Below are 19,806 nucleotides of genomic sequence, written 5' to 3' on the forward strand. Positions count from 1 at the left end.
AGAAAATTTCTTGACAACCTTATTTTCACAGGGTGAGTACTACATTGTACATTGAGAACGCTTCCACATCTCTTCATTAAATGGTCAAAAGCAATTTGCAAAGTTTGCGATTTATATGATAATTTGCACATTAAAGTTTATGCTACAATCAATAATGTTGACATTCTTCATTCCTTGCTGTTAATATGAATCGATCTGGATTCAGAACAATAAGTTATCATAAGCCAGTGAAAACAATGCATCAGGTTACATAAAATGTACAGTTTATCAATCCAATTTATTATTTTTGCTAATTTTCTTGATTGAGAAGTTTTCTCTTTGTATTTCTTCTGTTGACCAGGCAGCATTTCAAGAAAAGGGACAACATTCAAGATTGGGGGATCAGCATTAAATTAACTAATTTGAAAATCAAACCTTTATGTGATTGGGCAATAACAAGAAAAATAATAATTGATCTGGCACAGAAAGGCATGAAACAAAGTAATGAGCACCTTATTGTCGAGATCAAAAAGATAGGAGTCATCTTCTCGGACATCTGCCTCTGCATCTGTTATAAGTTCCCCAACATACCTTGTACAAAGAAAAGGTGCCATTGTTTAAAGGATACATTACCATGCAAGTGAAATCAACCAACATGGATAATGGAACATATAATTTGATCTTAATATCTGGGCAACGATATTATTTTAACTGCCTTCACTTCCAGATGTACTAGAATATTTAAAAAGACATATCAGAATCTTTGCTAATGGTTTCCACTATAAATATTCGAAGATCAATAATTTATATAATTCATTGCAATTTATGACATGCTACAAAGTAACTATATCAGGATAAGGTTGCAACAGCAGTAGTATTTTTTACACAAAAGCACAAAATACAGTAAAACACTTCAGAAATTTTCATCGGGCTAATAAAGCTATTCTGTCACCAATATACTATTCTTAACTTTATCATAGAATTTACAGTGCAGGAGGCCATTCGGCCCATCGAGTCGGCACCGGTTCTTGGAAAGAGCACCCTATCCAAGGTCAAAACTTCCACCCTATTCCCATAACCCAGTAACCCCACCCAACACTAAGGGCAATTTTGGACACTAAGGGCAATTTATCACTTCCAATCCACCTAACCTGCACATCTTTGGACTGTGGGAGGAAACCGGAGCACCCGGAGGAAACCCACGCACACACGGGGAGGATGTGCAGACTCCGCACAGACAGTGTCCCAAGCCGGAATCGAACCTGGGACCCTGGAGCTGTGAAGCAATTGTGCTATCCACAAGGTGTTCAATGAAGAGTGAAATGTCATTTTGTTTCACTAGATAGGAGGACATACAAACCCATGTTATTGGAGAGCATTGAGAGCTACAAGTCATCATCATGGGGGGGGGGGGGGGGGGGGGCGTATTATCTGAATATGCCATCATTACACCATTGGGGAAGAAATGCCCAAGGCTTCAAGTTCTCCAGATGCTTCATCAAGAGAAACACTCGTCAAAGCTGCAAATCGACTTAACAAAGTGATCCATTTATTTTACTAGAACAGAATTTTTCCAACAAAATGGTAATATGGCAGGCATAGAGACCATTGCAGTGTAAACTTGCAGTGATGCCTCCCAGAGAAACAAACAGCCTGCAAGAAACTATATGAGCGAGGATTTCTTTGCATGAAGCTTCTGTAACCCAACAGTACAACATATAGGAGATGTGATAAAAGATATATAGGATATAGGATCTTGGAATATATAGTTCAAAAGAGGGAATACAAGTTCAAAGTTGCTCATGAGAAGGAAGCACATTAAAGGTTTTTGTGGGGGATGGGGGTGGGTGGTATGAAAGACAATAAAGGGGACACATTATTCGGCAACAGTATGCTTAATGTTACTTTAAATGAACATGAAAATCAAATAAATATCAGAAGCACAAATATAAATATGTACAAAAGAATCCATTTTCAGTAAGACGTTTCAGTAAACTCAATAGACCAAAGTGATAATGAATATTTAACAATATTGACATTTCAGTAAGATATGAATAAAATCAAACTTTGTAATTAACTCGGATTGTTAGTGGGTAAAAAGGTGATGCAGTGGTTAGCACTGCTGCCGAGGTCCCAGGTTCGATCCCGGCTGTGGGTCACTGTCCATGTGGAGCTTGCACATTCTCCTTGTGTTTGCATGGGTTGCACCCTCACAACCCAAAGATGTGCAGGGTAGGTGGATTGGCCATGCCAAATTGCCCCTTAATTGGAAAAATATTAATTGGGTACTCTAAATTTATTAGAAAAAAAACTCTTGATTGTGTAGAAAGGCAGGAGATTGAGAGAACTGAATATCAAAAATGCACAAGAAATGGCTGTTGCTACACAAGGATCTTTCCTCACATAAAAACACCGCAAGACTATTAAATTAGAGTACTCTCAATCACAATGTGGATGCAGCAGTTAGCCAAATTAGATGCAGCTAACAAGACAGATGAGAATGAAGGGCATTGGTTATTTTTCCTGTATTAATCTTGAACATCAGCATCTGGTTCAACTAAAGATGCAACCTTTAAACTGGTACCCTGGAGCTTTGGTAAATTACCAAAGGGGAGATATTTTTCACAGCTTTAGATTTATTCAACCTACACCCGTGGTTATTCATTTTCTTCAGCAGAGCCTAAATTATATATGCCTAAAAGGTCAATGTGCTTGATCTTTTGAAGAGTTTTGCTGGACCAAACAGCCATATATCATTCAGTACTTTTCTTCATAGTCTTGATTTAGGGATTGTCTGAAGTGCACTATTATTGAACAAGTTAGTAGGGAAGTAAAAACATGGTATATTGCTACATTGAGTTTCAAAGTAATGGCATTTAAATCATTTCCACATCAGGAAAATTCATTTTAAATATAAATCATTCTCCATTTGCAGCATTACTAACTGTGAAGTCCAACACTTACTCGCAGATAAAATGACCCTTGGGAATGTCCTGCAATGACCGAACACCCCATCCCATTTTGTTTGTACGATAGGTCTGTAGTCGAACCCTGTTAATGACAAAACAGAGTAGGCAACTGAGGAAAATTTGTAAACATAGTGCAATTCTAAATTAAAGCTTTCAGAAAAACCTGTAAAGTGTCCATGCCACAAATTAACCAGCTATTCAACTCAATGTTAGAAGTCTTACAACACCAGGTTGAAGTCCAACAGTTTTGTTTCAAACACTAGCTTTCGGAGCACTGCTCCTTGTGCAGCGTTGGAGCAGTGCACCGAAAGCTAGTGTTTGAAACAAACCTGTTGGACTTGAACCAGGGGCACGATTCTCCGACCCTCCGCCGGGTTGGAGAATCGCGGAGGCTGGCGTGAATCTCGCCCCCGCCTTGTCCCGAATACCAGAGAATCGGCGGGGGCAGGAATCGCGCCGCGCCGGGCTCCCCCGGCGATTCTCCGGCCCCCGATGGGCCGAAGTCCCACCGCTGCCAATCCTCGCCAGCCGGCGTGGATTGAACCACCTACCTTACCAGTGGGAGCAGATGGCGTGGGTGGGCTCCGGGGTCCTGGGGGGGGGGGATCTGGCCCCGAGGGGTGACCCCACGGTGGCCTGGCCCGTGATCGGGGCCCACCGATCGGCGGGCGGGCCTGTGCCGTGGGGGCACTCTTTTTCTTCCGCCTCCGCCATTGTGAAGACCTCTCCCACTGCGCATGCGCGGGGATGCCTTGAGCGTCCACTGAAGTCCTTTTGGCGCCGGCCAGCGTGGCGCCAAAGGCTTTTCCCGCCAGCCGGAAATCACTCCGGCGCGGGCCTAGCCCCTCAAGGCGAGGGCTTGGCCCCTAAAGGTACGGAGAATTCCGCACCTTTGGGGGCGGCCCGACGCCAGAGTGGTTCACGCCACTCCATTATGCCGGATTCCCCCACCCCACCGGGTAGGGGAGAATCCGGGCCCTGGTGTTGTAAGACTTCTTACTGTGCTCACCCCAGTCCAATGCCGGCATCTCATCACAACTCAATGTTGTTTATGAATTCCTGCGGCGTACAAAATAGCTTCTATACACGTAATAAATCATGCATTATAAAGTAATTTGCTTATGTGGTGATAAGACAATAATAAATGCAAGCCTTTTTAGCATTAAACAAAGCTCACTAATTTTACCCAACATATTTCAAAGAAAACTTGTTTTCCAACGCTGCACAAGGTGTGTAACTTGAAAGTTGATTTCTTTTTCTGGAGTGGTTAACTGCTAACCTTTTCGAAACCAACTTTAACATAAAATTACTGTTAGGAACTAAACATAATAAAAGGAGAAATCATGATTATGAAACAAGTTATTTAGGTGTGAGAATTTTATGAGAATCATGCAATACAATGATGGAGATTAGAAACTGCAGCGTTGATTATCGCATCGGAGTTGGGGACCAAGGGCAATGTGTCCAAGTTTGCAGACGACACTAAGATAAGTGGTAAAGCAAAACGTGCAGAGGATACTGGAAGTCTGCAGAGGGATTTGTACAGGCTAAGTGAATGGGCTAGGGTCTGGCAGATGGAATACATTGTTGACAAATGTGAGGTTATCCATTTTGGTAAGAATAACGGCAAAAGGGATTATTATTTAAATGATAAAAAATTAAAACATGCTGCTGTGCAGAGAGGTCTGGGTGTGCTAGTGCATGAGTCGCAGAAAGTTGGTTTTCAGGTGCAACAGGTGATTAAGAAGGCAAATGGAATTTTGTCCTTCATTGCTAGAGGGATGGAGTTTAAGACTAGGGAGGTTATGCTGCAATTGTATAAGGTGTTAGTGAGGCCACACCTGGAGTAGTGTGTTCAGTTTTGGTCTCCTTACTTGAGAAAGGACGTACTGGCACTGGAGGGTGTGCAGAGGAGATTCACTAGGTTAATCCCAGAGCTGAAGGGGTTGGATTACGAGGAGAGGTTGAGTAGACGGGGACTGTACTCGTTGGAATTTAGAAGGATGAGGGGGGATCTTATAGAAACATATAAGATTATGAAGGGAATAGATAGGATAGATGCGGGCAGGTTGTTTCCACTGGCGGGTGAAAGCAGAACTAGGGGGCATAGCCTCAAAATAAGGGGAAGTAGATTTAGGACTGAGTTTAGGAGGAACTTCTTCACCCAAAGGGTTGTGAATCTATGGAATTCCTTGCCCAGTGAAGCAGTAGAGGCTCCTTCATTAAATGTTTTTAAGATAAAGATAGATAGTTTTTTGAAGAATAAAGGGATTAAGGGTTATGGTGTTCGGGCCGGAAAGTGGAGCTGAGTCCACAAAAGATCAGCCATGATCTCATTGAATGGCGGAGCAGGCTCGAGGGGCCAGATGGCCTACTCCTGCTCCTAGTTCTTATGTTCTTATCACGGAAAGGGGAAAATATTATATTCTTGTTACAGCCAAATTTAAATAAAATTGAAAGGAAAGTAGATATTTGATTCTCTGCCAGTAGCAAAAGATGCGATTTATTTTTTTGCTTCCTTATGCTGGAGAAAATAACCTTGGTTCTAGGTTTGCAGACTAAAGTGCTCAGTTAGATTTCATTATGATCAAAGCATTACAGTAACGGTCAAAATATTGGGTGTGATTTAACGGCCTCAGCGCGGGATCACTGGCGAGATCCAGGTCAGCATATTTTAATGAGCCATCAGTCTCATTTAAATATGAATGTGCCAGATTCTCCCGGCTCCCAGGACTTAATGGCTGCACAGGGGAGACCTCGCGAGGGTGCCATTTTCAGGCGTAAATGCACCAGAGGATCTCCCAGGCCAATGGAGACCTGTGGGTAGTTGGGGACAGGGCAGGGTGGTAACCTGTCCCTCCCCTGGCACTGCCAGCCTGGCACCTTGTCCCCAGCCAACATGGCAGGCTTGCAGGGTGGCAATGCTAGGGTGCTTGGGTGGCACTGCTAAGCATCAGGGCATAAAGAGGGGGCCATGCCTATGAAAGGGGGTAATGAGAGGGGGGGTATGAAGGGCAGGTATGAAGGGGCATCATAATGGTTTGGGGGGTGAAGGGTGGGCATCCTGAAGCAGGTGGGGGGGTCCCTCAGCGACCACATAGCAGGGTATCCTCAAGGCAGAGGGGAGGGGAAGAGAGCATAACGCCCTTGCATGCGGGGGAGGCACTGCCCGTAGGCGAGAGGTGTGGGGATCCTCAAATTCACTTAAGAGAGCACCCTTCCAAAATGGCGGCTGGATTTGGGAGGACCCAAAAAGCCAGTGGGAAATACCCCACCAAATTCGCCTAAAAAAACAAGAAAAAATGTTTTGGTTGAATTCAGCCCATTATTTTGAAAGGCACTGGTTGTAGAATTGCTGTTTAGTACTGTTTAAGCACAATGGTGCTTCATTTGTACACCTTGAAGAGTTGCAGCATTGGTTAAACACAATGGGCGGGATTACCGACCACCCACGGCGTGTTTTTCAGCGGTGTAGTCGGCCAGGGGAATTTACCAGTCCCACCATTGTCAATGGGATTTCCCGTTGACTGCGCCCCTTGTTGCCTGGAAACCCGTGCGTCAGCGTGGGACTGGAATTTCCCGCCGAGGTGAACAGCCCGGAAATCCTGCCCAATGTTGTCCTTATAATTTCATACAACTATCCATTTGGCTCTCATGTGCACTAGCACTTGCTAGAGCTACAATAAAGGAAGCCCCCAGTCTCCACCATTAGGTTTGTTGCTTTTACCAATGCTTTAACTTTTACATCAAAAACATCTAAAATAACATCACATCATAAGTGGGAATTTTAATTTTATGATTCTACATGATACATATGATACAAAAGTAGGGAAATGGTTTTAGAATAGATAGCCCAGTTGAAGAACTCAAGTGGACACGTCCTGTTGTGCAATTTCTGATTCGCAAACTCAATAATGTGGAGAACCAAGCATTAAAAGATGAGATTGATTTCTGCATCAATGCACCTAGTTGGTCAACCAGTGAAATCTATTAATGAATACAAGAAATAGTCCTCCAGATTGTTTTCCTCCCTCAGAAAGTTGACTGAAAATAATCCAAGTCACCTATTTAGAACAGGCTAAGTAAAATATTAGTTATAACAGACATTCAAATTTTGGTGTATAAATTCAGATTATTGCTCACTCAAGCACTGCTGTGGTTAACAAGCAATTTTGTAAAAAGAGCATCTTGTACAATGAGAAACTATAAGCAGTTTGAACCTAAACATTTCAAACACATTTACTCAAACTGTCTCTCGTATAGGCTGACCAGACATTTCGGAATAAATATAAACAGTGTCCATTAAATACTGTGAATACTGGAAGTATAAAAGTAGAGAAATCGTTCTACCACTGTACAGGACATTGGTGAGACTGTATTTAGAATACTGTGAACAGTTTGGTCTGCTTACTTAAAGAGGGATATACTTTCAACAGAAACAGTTCAGAGAAGGTTCATTCGTCTGGTTCCTAGGATGAAGGGGTTGTCTTATGAGAAAAGGTTGAACAGGTTTACCTCTGCTCATTAGAGTTTAGAAGAATGAGAAGTGATCTAATTGAAACATACAAGATTTTGAGGGGCTGAAAGAATGTTTCCTCTTGTGGGTGAATCTGGAACTAGAGGGTACAGTTTAAAAATAAAGAATCTCCCTTTTAAAACAGAAATGAGCAGGAATTTCTTCTCTCAGAGGGTCGTTAGTCTTCGGAATCCTCTTCCAGAGAATAGTAGATGATGGGTCATTGAGTTAAACAGAGTTTACGACTGACAAGGAAGTTAAAGGTTATGGGAGATTAGCAGCAAGTGGAGTTAAAGCCACCATCTGATCATCTATGACCTTATCGAAAGGTGGAGCAGGCTTGATGGGATGAATGGCCTACTCTTGCTCCTTTTTAAAAACTTATCTTATAATCTTTGTGGTTTACATTAAATCGTAAGAAATATAATGAACTTTGCCTGACCTGATTCCATTTTGTACCACACGGTTTTTACATGTCCTCCAACATCCACAGGCATGGTTACATTCAAAGATGAGTGGTGGTTCTAGCATGTTGAATTCTGGAAGAAGTCGTCCATCCTTAAAGGACAATGTATTACATTATTCTTTTTGATTGTGATGAGTAACCGACAAAAGCATTAGCAGTTTAAACCTTTTGTTACATAATGCACTTCTACCAACAATTAACATCTTGAATGTTGCTATGGAAGTAGTCACAAAAATGAAATCATTTTCTACTTTAACGCTATTATCAACTATTCTGATTTCTAATTTACTCAGTTTAGTACATTTCTTGGTGGTCATCCCATTCGTAATAACTGGAAAGAGAAAATCTAATTTTTGGATTTATGTAATGCTTGGTAAGAACACATTTTTAAGGAAGCATTAACATTAAAAAATATATAACATTTCTGAGGCAAAGATGGCATTTGTTTTCCTTTAACTGAAGTTTGTATAGTTTCAATGTATGATATTGCACAATGTTCAGGTTCCTCCAAAAGCCTACATTGAAGCATAATTAAAATGTCTGCGACGAAAATTGTAATATCAGTTTTCAATTTAAGATTAAGACCGTAGTTTTCTTGCCCCACATGACGATCATGTTGATTAAAAATGTTCACATCCCTGGCGGGGTATGGTTGTTGGTTGGGGGATGTTACGTACTGAATTATATTTACATTTGTATTTGTATCTTTTGTTGTTATAAAACCATAAATGTCTTAATAAAATGTTTGTCCAAATAAAGAAATGTTCACATCCCAATTTACTTTTCAAAATGGATGCCAATTGCCATTCTACAAAAAAATCAAACCAAACTAATATATATGATGTCCTAACTCATCATACAATTTCAGACGACATTTGTTTAAATTTAGTTTTCTTTCACCCTTCAGTACCCTGCAACTAAAATTCATGCTTGAAATTTACCTTGTAACATAAAGATAGCACTGTACTTTAATGGCAACCAACAATGTTTTAATATAAATCTATTCCAAGCCCTTCCCTTTTAAATCAAAGTTATCTAGTTGGGATACAATTTCAGGTTAAACGGATGATACCCAACTGCACAACTCCCCATAGCTCTCAACCATTTCTCCAATGTGAGATAGCTCATCAGTCAATCACTCCTTCCTCTAGCTCAATAAAAACTAGTATCAGTTTTTAAAAGGCTGGACATCCGGGATATATGCATGTGTCTTGGAGGAAGAGCACAGTTGCTTCAAAGCTCCAGGGTCCCAGGTTCGATTCCCGGCTTGGCTCACTGTCTGTGCGGAGTCTGCACATTCTCCCAGTGTCTGCGTAGGTTTATTCCGGTGCTCCGGTTTCCTCCCACAGTCCAAAGATGTGCAGGTTAGGTGGATTGGCCATGATAAATTGCCCTTCCAAAAAGGTTGGGTTGGGTGGGGTTACGGTGGAGGCGTGGATTAAGTGGGGTGCTCTTTCCAAGAGCTGGTGCAGACTCGATGGGCCAAATGCCCTCCTTCTGCACTGTAAATTCTATGATTCGTAATTATGGGGTTAAAAACCCAACAGGTTCTTAAGAAAGGAAATCTACCTGGTTGTGGATGGAGTCGGGGTCGTGCAAGGGGTCTAGCTTGGAGGTGCTAGTGACAGCGTCTCTGCCGTTTGCTCTGGTGAAATATTCTTCGAACCCGGTGCTCGTCTCCACTTTGAAAACATGGCAGCGGCTCGGACTGCATTTTTTTTTCTTTTTTATAAATTTAGAGTACCAATTAATTTCTTTTTCCAATTAAGGGCCAATTTAGCGTGGCCAATCCACCTAACCGGCACATCTTTGGATTGTGGGGTTGAAACCCACGCAAACACGGGGAGAATGTGCAAACTCCACACGGATAGTGACCCAGAGCCGGGATTGAACCTGGGACCTCGGCGCCGTGAGGCAACAGTGCTATCCACTGCGCTACCGTGCTGCTCCGACTGGAGGGTGGAGGAGAGATGGGTTGTTTTTCCGTTAATGGAGGGTATTGTTACTGTTGTTGTTTGGAATTGTTTCTTTTGTTGATGCATCTGTTGGTTTTGTTTTGCTTTTTACATTTCGTTCTAAAATGTTAAACGTTCAATAAAAATATTTTCAAAAAATAAAAGGAAAGGAAATCTGCTGCCCTTACTGTTCTGGATTACATGTGACCCCCAGGCCCTGTGAAATGGCTGAGCAAACTACTCAGTTGTAGCAAGCCTCTACACAATTGAAGAATGGAAAAAAACTGGATACACCATCCAGCATGGACCTAGGTACCAGGAATGACAACGGCAAATCCTGCCCAGTCCACCGTGTACTTGTGGGGACTTGTAACAAAATTTGGGAGAGCATTACCCAAGGCTAGTAGAGCAACATCTTGACATAGTCAACTCACCAAATCTAATGGCTAATGTCCCAGACCTCCATCAGGATTCCAGAGGTGAGAACGCAGTGGTATGCAGTCAGGAGGGAATAGTCCATGGAGGCTTAAACATTGATTCTGGGCATCATGAAGTCTCATGCCATCAGGTCAAAGGTGGGCAACAAAACTTTGATTACCACCTACTGCCCTTTCCTAGCTGGTGAATTGGTAATCCTCCATGTTGAGCACAACTTTACACCAAGGGTAGCATGGACCAAAGTACTCTCCAATGTCCCCTAAAGAGACTACAATATCCATCACCAAGATTCGCTAGATAGCATTACTACAGAGTCCTAAAGGACATATCTTCCAAATTGGGCCTGTGGCAGGTGGTGAGAGAAAGGGGAAAAACCTACTTGACCTCACCCATCAATCTGCACAGATGGATCTGCAAATGACAGAATTGGCAAAGTGATGAGCACGCAGTCCTTGTGGAGCTCAAGACCTACCTTCATATGAAATGAAATGAAATGAAAATCGCTTGTCACAAGTAGGCTTCAAATGAAGTTACTATGAAAAGCCCCTAGTCGCCACATTCGGGCGCCTGTTCGGGGAGGTTGTTACGGGAGGTATGTATTATTGTATTATTTGGCACTACCACCATTCTAAATGGGATAGTTTCAGAATAGACCTAGTGCCTCAAAGCTCTGAATCCATGAGGCGTTACAAGCCAGCAGCAGTAAAGTTGTATTTCACCTCAATATTTAACTACATGGCTCAGCATATCTTTCACTCCACAGTTACCATCAAGACAGTAGACCAACACTGGTTCAATGAGGAGTGCAGGAGCAACACCAGGCATAACTAAAAATGAGCTGCAAACCTAGTGGGAGCAAACCATAAGCTTACATGCATTCTAAACAGTGGAAGTGGCAAAGCAAACCAACAACCAATGGATCAGATTAAAACTTTGCAGTTCAGTCACGACCTGTCGTCAATGGTGGTGAGCAAATAAACAACTGGCCAGGAGGAGACCGCATACATTTTCACCACAATGATGGGGAATCCTGGCATATTAGTGAAAAAGACAAGGTTGAAGCAATAGCAACCCTTTTTAGCCAGAAGTGTCAATTGGATGATCCATCTCGGTCTCTTCCTGAAGTTCCCCAGCATCACAGGTGTCAGTATTGAGCCAATTCGATTCACACTGCTTGATAGCAATAAACAGCGGACGGTCCTGGTCACAGCAAAGGCAATGTGCTCTGACAACGCCTACAGTAGTACCAAAGACGTGCACTCCAGAACAAGCTGCACTCTTTAGCCAAGTTGTTCCATTACAACTACAACACTGATATCTATGTGACAATGTACAAAATTGCTCAATATGTCCCCGATACAAAAAGTAGGATATCTCCAATCTGGCCAATTACAGCCCCATCAGTCTACTTGAAAAGTAATGGAAGTGATCATGTGAGATAGTTGGAGCAGATGCAAAGAACAAACCAGCACAGGGACAGGCTCTTCAGTTCTCCAAGCCTGTACCGGTCATGATACCAAACTTTGTCAAAAACCCTCAGCAATTCCTTGTGCCTTATCCCTCTATATCCATCCTATCCATGTGTTTATCAAGATGCCTTTTAAACGCCGTTAATGTATCTGCTTCCACAACCTCCACTGGCAACGCATTCCAGGCACTCACCACCCTCTGCGTAAAAAACCTGCCTCGCACATCTCCTCTAAACCTTGCCCCACGGACCTTAAACCTATGCCCCCTGGTGACTGACCCCTTTACCCTGGGACAGAGTGCCTGTCCATCCACTCTATCCATGTCTATCATAATCTTGTGGACGACCATCAGGTCACCCCTCAACCTCCGTCTTTCTAATGAAAACAGTCCGAGTCTATTCAGCCTCTCCACATATCTGACACCCTCCAGACCTGGCTATATCCTGGTAAACCTCCTCTGCACTCTCTCCAAAGTCTCCACATCCCCCCCGGTAGTGTGACAACCAGAATTGTGCGCAATATTCCAAGTGCAGCCGTAACAAGGTTCTGTACAACTGTTTTATACTAGTTGGCTTGCCAGTTTTTATACTCGATGTCCCGTCCAATGAAGGCAAGCATTCCGTATGCTTTCTTGACTACCTTGTCCACTTGTGTTGCCACCTTCAAACATCTGTGGACATGCACGCCCAGATCTCTCTGACTTTCTATATTCCGAAGTGTTTTGCCTTTACGGTATATTTCCCCTCTATGTTAGACCTACCAAAATGCATTTGTCCGGATTAAACTCCATTTGCCATTTCTCTGCCCAAATCTCGAACCTATCTATGTCCTGCTGTATCTTCTGACAATCCTCAACACTACCTGCCACTCCACTAACCTTGGTGTCATCCACAAATTTACTAATACGATGGTCACTTTTAAGGGGCATCTTGACAAATACATGAATAGAATGGGAATAGGGGGATATGTTCCCCGGAATGGTAGGTGTTTTTAGTTCAGATGGGCAGCATAGTTGGTGCAGACTTGGAGGGCCGAAGGGCCTGTTCCTGTGCTGTAATTTTCTTTATTTATTGATTGATTGATATTTGTCACATGTACCAAAGTACAGTGAAAAGTATTTTTCTGCGGCCAAGGGAACGTACACAGTACGTACATAGTAGACAAAAGAATAACCGACAGAGTACATTGACAAATGGTACATCAACAAATAGTGATTGGTTACATTGCGGAACAAGGGCCAAACAAGAGCAGCATAGGGCGTCGTGAATAGTGTTCTTACAAGAAACAGATCAGTCCAAGGGAGAGTCGTTGAGGAGTCTAGTAGCTGTGGGGAAGAAGCGGTTCCTATGTCTGGATGTGCGGGTCTTCAGACCTCTGTATCTACTGCCTGATGGAAGGTTCTGGAAGAAGGAAAAACCTGGGCGGGAGGTGTTTCTGATAATGCTGTTTGCCTTCATGAGGCAGCGGGAGGTGTAGACAGAATCAATGGGAGGATGGCAAGCTTGTGTGATGCGTTGGTCTGAGTCACCACACTCTGCGGTTTCTTGCGATCTTGGGCCGAGCAGTTGCCATATCAAGCTGTAATGCAGATGGATAGGATGCTCTCTATGGCATATCTGTAGAAGTTTGTGAGAGTCGATGCAGACATGCCGAATTTCTTTAGCATCCATAGGAAGTAGAGGCGTTGTTGGGCTCATGGAAAGTGCAATCAAACAACACTTAAGAAATAACCTGCTCATCAGTGCCCAGTTTGGATTCTGTTAGGGTCACTCAGTCCCAGACATCATTACAGACTTGCTTTAAACAGAAACAAAAGAGCTGAATTCCTGAGGCAAGGTGAGAGTGATTGCGCTTGACATCAAGGCAGCATTAAACCGAGTGTGGCATCAAGGAGCCCCAGTAAAATTGAAGTCAATGAGAATCTGGGGGAAAACTCTCCACTGGTTAGAGTCATACCAAACACAAAGGAAGGTAGTTATGATTGATGGAAACCAAGACCTCAGCCCCAAGACATCACTACAGGGGTTGCGCAGGGTAATGTCTTAGGGTTAACCATCTTCATTGATCTCCTCTCCATCATAAGTGGGGATGTTTGCTGATGATCGAACAATGTTCTGTACCATTCAGATCACTTCACATGCGAGTCCACTTGCCTGGATGAATGCAGCTCTAAAAACTCCCAAGACGTTCAACACCATCCAGGAAAAAGCAGGCTGCTTGATTGTGCCCCCAACCACCACTTTCTCCCCATTCACTCCTTCAACCACTGACATAGTGACAGAAATGTGTAGCATCTAAAAGATGCATTGCAGTCTCTTTTGACAGCACCTTCCACACTAACAATCTTTAACACCTAGAAGGGCAAGAGCAACAGGAACTCAGGGCCACCACCAAGTTGCCCAAGCTACACATCATCTTAACTTGGAATTATATCACTCTTCCTCACTCACCGAGTCAAAATTCTGGGACTTCCTTCCTTATACTCCTGTGGGTGCACCTTTTTTAAAAAAAAAACATTTATGGGATGTGGGCGCTGTTTACTGGGCCAGCATTTATTGTTTTTGAAATGAGTAGTTTGCTAGGCTATTTCAAGGGCATTTAGAATCAACCATATTGTTGCAGATCTAGAGTCTCACATGTAGGCCAGACCGGGTAAGGATGGCAACTTCCCTTCCCTAGTTTCATTGTCATCATTTAACTGAGAATTTTTTTATTGACGTCAAATTTCACCACTTACCATGGTGGGATTCAAACCCTGGGTTTCTGGATGATTGGAAAGTGAATTACTAGCTTCGGCATTATACCACTATGACATCGCCCCTTATATCGCAAGAACGACCTTGGTTCATAGCCATGCCTCACCACCAGCTTCTCGCGGGAAATTAGGATGGGCAATACCATGGATGCTCATATCCCATGAGCAAATTTAAAAAGTACATAACTTTTTGATCTCCATTCACTTGGAAGAATGTTGCAAGCGTTGTGATTCAGCCAGAGCAAGTAACATCAGCACCCTCAAAATTTAACTTGTATGAAATTCATTCATAGCAATAAAAACTGTACCAAGTTTCCAATCTTGGCTTCGAGCGGCTCTACAGTTTAGAAGTTCTAAACAACCAGCACAAACCCTGACTGTAGGATGCAAATGAAAACATGACCACTGAATATCCAGGCTCAACAATATCAGAACCATTTCAAGTACAGAACAAATCATTTATGTTTTTATGAGGGGAATTAGGGGAAATAATTTTTCTCAACAGAAACTGTTTTTCTTACCTGGTCATACCAGCAACGTATACTTAGTTGACCACACATGCAATTATTAGAGGAGCAGTCATCATCACAGAAGCAGTACTGTGCGCAGAATAAAGAGACAGAATTATTTAATGGAGATTGCAACAGAGATGGGTAACTAAATTAAAGTTAAATCAATAAAGAATTCAAACATCAATTATGCTAATGAGGTTGATATCCAATTCAAAACATCATCTTACTGTCATGAAAATCAAGTTTGAGAAGTACAATGGTGTTTTTAATGATACATTAAGGCAAGGTACCATGCATCTGATAAAAGTCACTTCGGCTATTGGTAAAAGAAAAGCATCTTTGTTTTTCTTCTTGTAAATTTAGCAAATTCATTAGCCTCATTAATCTGAGAAGCAATACTTAATGTCACAACAAGCAAATAACCACATGTTAAATCAGTCCTGCCTGACATAAGTTTCAAATTTCGCCAAGTGAATAAGGCCCGAGAAGTGCAGCACCAATACTTAAAACACCCTTTTGAAGGCTGAACACTTTCTTGGTAAGGATAATCATAGCTCTGGTACAGAAATCTAAACATCTGAACTTGATGAGACTTCTTTCTCTGGGCCACAGCTCACTTTTACTGATTCCGGATGGAATTTCCTGTAACTGTGTGAACGAATGGACAGAAATCTGAATCCAATCTAAGCAAAGAATGTTGGAGGTGAGCCTCATATGCACGTCTATCTAAAATGTCACTTCATACAAGTAAATCAATATATCTGAACAAATTTGAGTGTCCATAAATCCTAAAAACTGCTCTGAAATTCAATCTCCCCTTAACACTGCTCAGTGGATTTTCTTTAAAAAGTAAAATCGCAAAAAGATTTGCTGCAGCAGACAGAATTAAATTAAAATATAATTTTAAAAACACATACCTGCTGACAACCCTGAAGATTGATTGTTCCTCCAAAGCACTGGGGAACGAACATAAAAACATTCACGCATGCGCAGACTACAACTATCAATATCTGTGAATTTAATTTTTAAGCAATAGTGGGCCTTGAATATTTACCAGTTAGGTAGATAAATATAAATTAACATTCTGGAAGGGTTAACAGGGCACCTATTTGAAGCCACTATTTCTGGAATATCAGTTAGGCCACGTGCTGAAATTATCAAGACAATTGTCATGAGCCACTTCCACTAACATTAACCTGTGTGATAGCTGAGCTCAGAAGAATGTTAGTTTGAAAACTCAAATTGGAGGCATTGTTTTTTCTCTATTTGAATTGGTTGTAATATAATAGTTGAATGAAACACGCCCCTACTTTTACATTACAAAACAAAACACCGTGTAAACAAACTATTTAAAGATAATGCATGGAAAAAACACATTTGAAACATATAATGAAAATCAAAAAATTCCAGCACTGATTTTAGGATGTGGTATATAAATGCTACAGCAGTTCGCACAGGGTTAAGTTGATATAGATGGAAAAATCAGAATTTGCAGTTTAGGCATTCTGAGCTCATTAATTTTTGTAAACCTATTGTTGATCTGAAAGGTCTGATTTCTCCTCTTTTTTTATTTAACTGCAGTGCTCATGAAAAGAGAATTTACTAGAAACCTTATCTAATCGCAATATTTACTCAAGGCTGGTCACTGGTTCAGCAAATCAATTTATTGAAATACTGCATGTAAAAGTATGTCAATCAACCTCCCAACCATCTTTATAAAAGAAAAATACCCTTACAATTTGTTACATTAAGAGGTTCAGTGGTAATTGTATAGTGGGATAACTCCCAAGGTAAAAAAGCTTTTAACTCTATTTTGGGGAGAGAAACATCAAACTGTTTTGCCCTCCTGTTGTTTCATCTTTCTCTCTGCTGTCCTTTGTTTGGTGATTTAGAAAACTTAATCCCTAACCACCCTCCAACAAACCTACAAAGGCACGGGAAAATGTAGGTGGTTCTACTTTAATTTAAAAAGGAAGTTCTCCAATTTAAAAATAAAATGGATGCCTGGGAAAAGACATTGAGTTAGTCCATCACGGGTGCCAACATTATGACAGAAGCTTACATTGCTAGCATTGAGACTTGACAAACCAGCTCAGTGCATTTACAGTCCAGTGGAAAGGTTGTGGATCAGAAGACACATGAAACAGTGAATCTCCATTGACATCAATCTCATCAATGAGAAGTTTACATTTGCCATTGTAGTTGACTGTGGGAGACTTGTGAATCAGGAATTAATGACACAAGAAGTAGCTTGCATTCATTTTGAGTTGATCTGCAATTGTAAAAGTGACTAGCACACAAATATATTTCTCACAAGACACATACACACAATTGTTTGCGAACTCGAATACTACAGGACAAACTATAAAAACTTAAATCAATAAGAATTTGCAATAACATCTCCAAATCTCCAACTTTTTAAAAAACATTTCTTTTTTCAAGCCAATCCTACTCAGGTCGATTTATACTTCTAAATCAAATGCATTCTTTCACAAGAGTATGTTGAACTTGCTTTGCCTCAAACTTCTACTCTACCACAACTGTTAGTTACATTCCCAAAGATACAACTAACCTTCCTGATACCATTATCACCTGCTCCTGAAACACACAAACAGTACTAAGATTTGGCAGTGTTGTTACCACACCATTCTTGGTGCATTGACGGTATAATGTTTCAGTATCAGAGCCCCAACATTTCTGACCTCAGTTCTTGTTGCAAAATATTACCCCTTACACCTACCCTTCTTACCGGTCTGAAAATGGTTCTGAAGAATGTCTCTGAAAAACAACATTAGAGTCCCATGCTTTCTAAAACAAGTATCTTTAGACAGTGCGAGGAAGGAGACACAATTTGCCTATAATGTTGGTGCAATAATATTTACATGGATTACGAAAATGGTAAATGCACTAAGGATTGATCAGTGGCTCCTATATCAGAGATCCTTATAAAATGAAAGTGCTAAACAATTAGCATGCTTTTAGTTTAGCAGAGCACAAAAACTAAATAGTGTGAAATATGGACAGCAGTATCCATCAATGGGTCTGAAAACAAGTGATATACGGTTTTATTTTCAAAATTTTTGCTTGTTTGTGGAGTACTACAGCGTCTTTTTGAAATAATGAAAATTCAACTGCAGTGTTCTAACTTTTATTAGTCAAATAAAGCTTCTTTGGAAAAGTACCATTTTAATCCCGAAGTGCTAATCAGAAACTGATTAATAACTACATCACACAATAACCGTTGGCTTTTTCAAATGCATGGTAATAAAAACCTTAGTTAGTCAGCCAGAATGATAATGTATACCAAAAATGCAGCTTCAAACCCCATCAACATAAACATAATAGACAAACTTAGGTTAAGTGGCATGAGGTCATTTCTTTCCCATGAAATATTACTCCAAGATTTTGTTAATGTACTGAAGTAGAATTTCAACACCAAACTGTCTTTTTTTGCTTTATGCTCAGAAGGTTGTGAATTATTAAAAATAGTACAGTTCTGGGCAATTTTCCGGTTTTGTTTTATAATAATGAAAAGATAACATTCTTTCTACACTTGTTTTATGAACTTGGGCATCATTTTCAAATAAAGGAAAATCACTACTTATGGGATAAGCTTTGAAGATTCAGGATGTTGTAAAGGCCAACTGACAAGTAATCATATTAAGAAATTATTAAGATAGATCTAATAATGACCTTCAAGGTTCCACACTCCTTTGATATTTAAAGATGAAAATAATCAAGATGACCTTTGTTTCTCATGCAACACCTTTAAGATTTTGTGCGAGTACAATTGACATTAAATTCAGTGTGAAGAAAATACACTTTTCTCCCTACTGTCTTTTTTGCTTTTAGCTGTAAGTGAAAGGCTAAGGTCCACACTGCAGCACACCACCTGAGCTGAAGAGAATCAGGGAGAACGTGCACTTAAATCATACTTTGATACTTAGTTTATTTCTGGTTATAATTCCTGTCATGCAAAATATTACCAGCACTAAATATGACTGAAATGGGTTTTACTTTTGATAATTTTCTGGGTTAGCCAGACTCCAATGTCTCTAGGACTCAATGCCTGAGTTGTAATTGTAACCTGTCAGTTGACAATTGGTTATGACTGATTTACAGTTTTTCACATTTGGATTTTATCATTGTGGTTTTTAAATGATAATTATTTTATCTAATATATATAATATATACATATGAGATGTGGACAACATTGACAGGATTGCATCTATCACCCATACCTGGCTACCCAGAGGCAATAAGTCAACCACAGTATGGAACTGAAGCCATGTATAGGCCAGTCTAGGAAGTGATGGCGGGTTCACTTCTAGGTCATTAACAAATCATTCTTTTTGCAAATGACAATCTGTGCTTTCACAGTATTTTCCACCACTAACCCAGATATCTATTGAATTCAGTTTCACAACTTGCCATTAAAGTATGTGAACACATGACCTCAAATATCATAATAATGACCCTGTAATTATTTAGTCCATCTTTAGGTAATGTTAATGTCACGATTGTGTAATTGACATGACTGATGTTTCCTTCCTTTTGTACATACCTGCAGATGTGTGATGTTCCTGTCAACGTTCATTGGAGAAGTTACACAGTTTTGGGAAACATATTTATAGTCGTTTGGACAAGATTCATCATCCACGCCATTTAAGCATGGAATTGGTACATGTTCATAACCTCGGCCAATATCTCTGTTATTTGAATTTAGAAAAATATTATTTTTGTTGAA

General features: G+C 40.8%; 1 protein-coding gene across 9 annotated transcripts in view; it reads right to left on the minus strand.

Moving 5' to 3' along the window:
• Positions 1-19,806, minus strand: part of LOC140399108 (histone-lysine N-methyltransferase EHMT1-like) — a 206,042-nt gene that overhangs the window by 17,752 nt on the left and 168,484 nt on the right. For all 9 annotated transcript variants that reach the window (XM_072488278.1, XM_072488283.1, XM_072488276.1 and 6 more), the window contains 5 exons: positions 19,624-19,768; positions 15,069-15,146; positions 7,907-8,022; positions 2,944-3,030; positions 492-570 (listed from right to left, as the gene is read on the minus strand). In XM_072488278.1, the coding sequence (XP_072344379.1) occupies positions 492-570; positions 2,944-3,030; positions 7,907-8,022; positions 15,069-15,146; positions 19,624-19,768 (505 nt within the window). The remainder of the gene's footprint in view (positions 1-491; positions 571-2,943; positions 3,031-7,906; positions 8,023-15,068; positions 15,147-19,623; positions 19,769-19,806) is intronic.

This window comes from Scyliorhinus torazame, chromosome 22 (assembly GCF_047496885.1).
Source record: "Scyliorhinus torazame isolate Kashiwa2021f chromosome 22, sScyTor2.1, whole genome shotgun sequence".
Taxonomy (NCBI): Eukaryota; Metazoa; Chordata; class Chondrichthyes; order Carcharhiniformes; family Scyliorhinidae; genus Scyliorhinus; species Scyliorhinus torazame.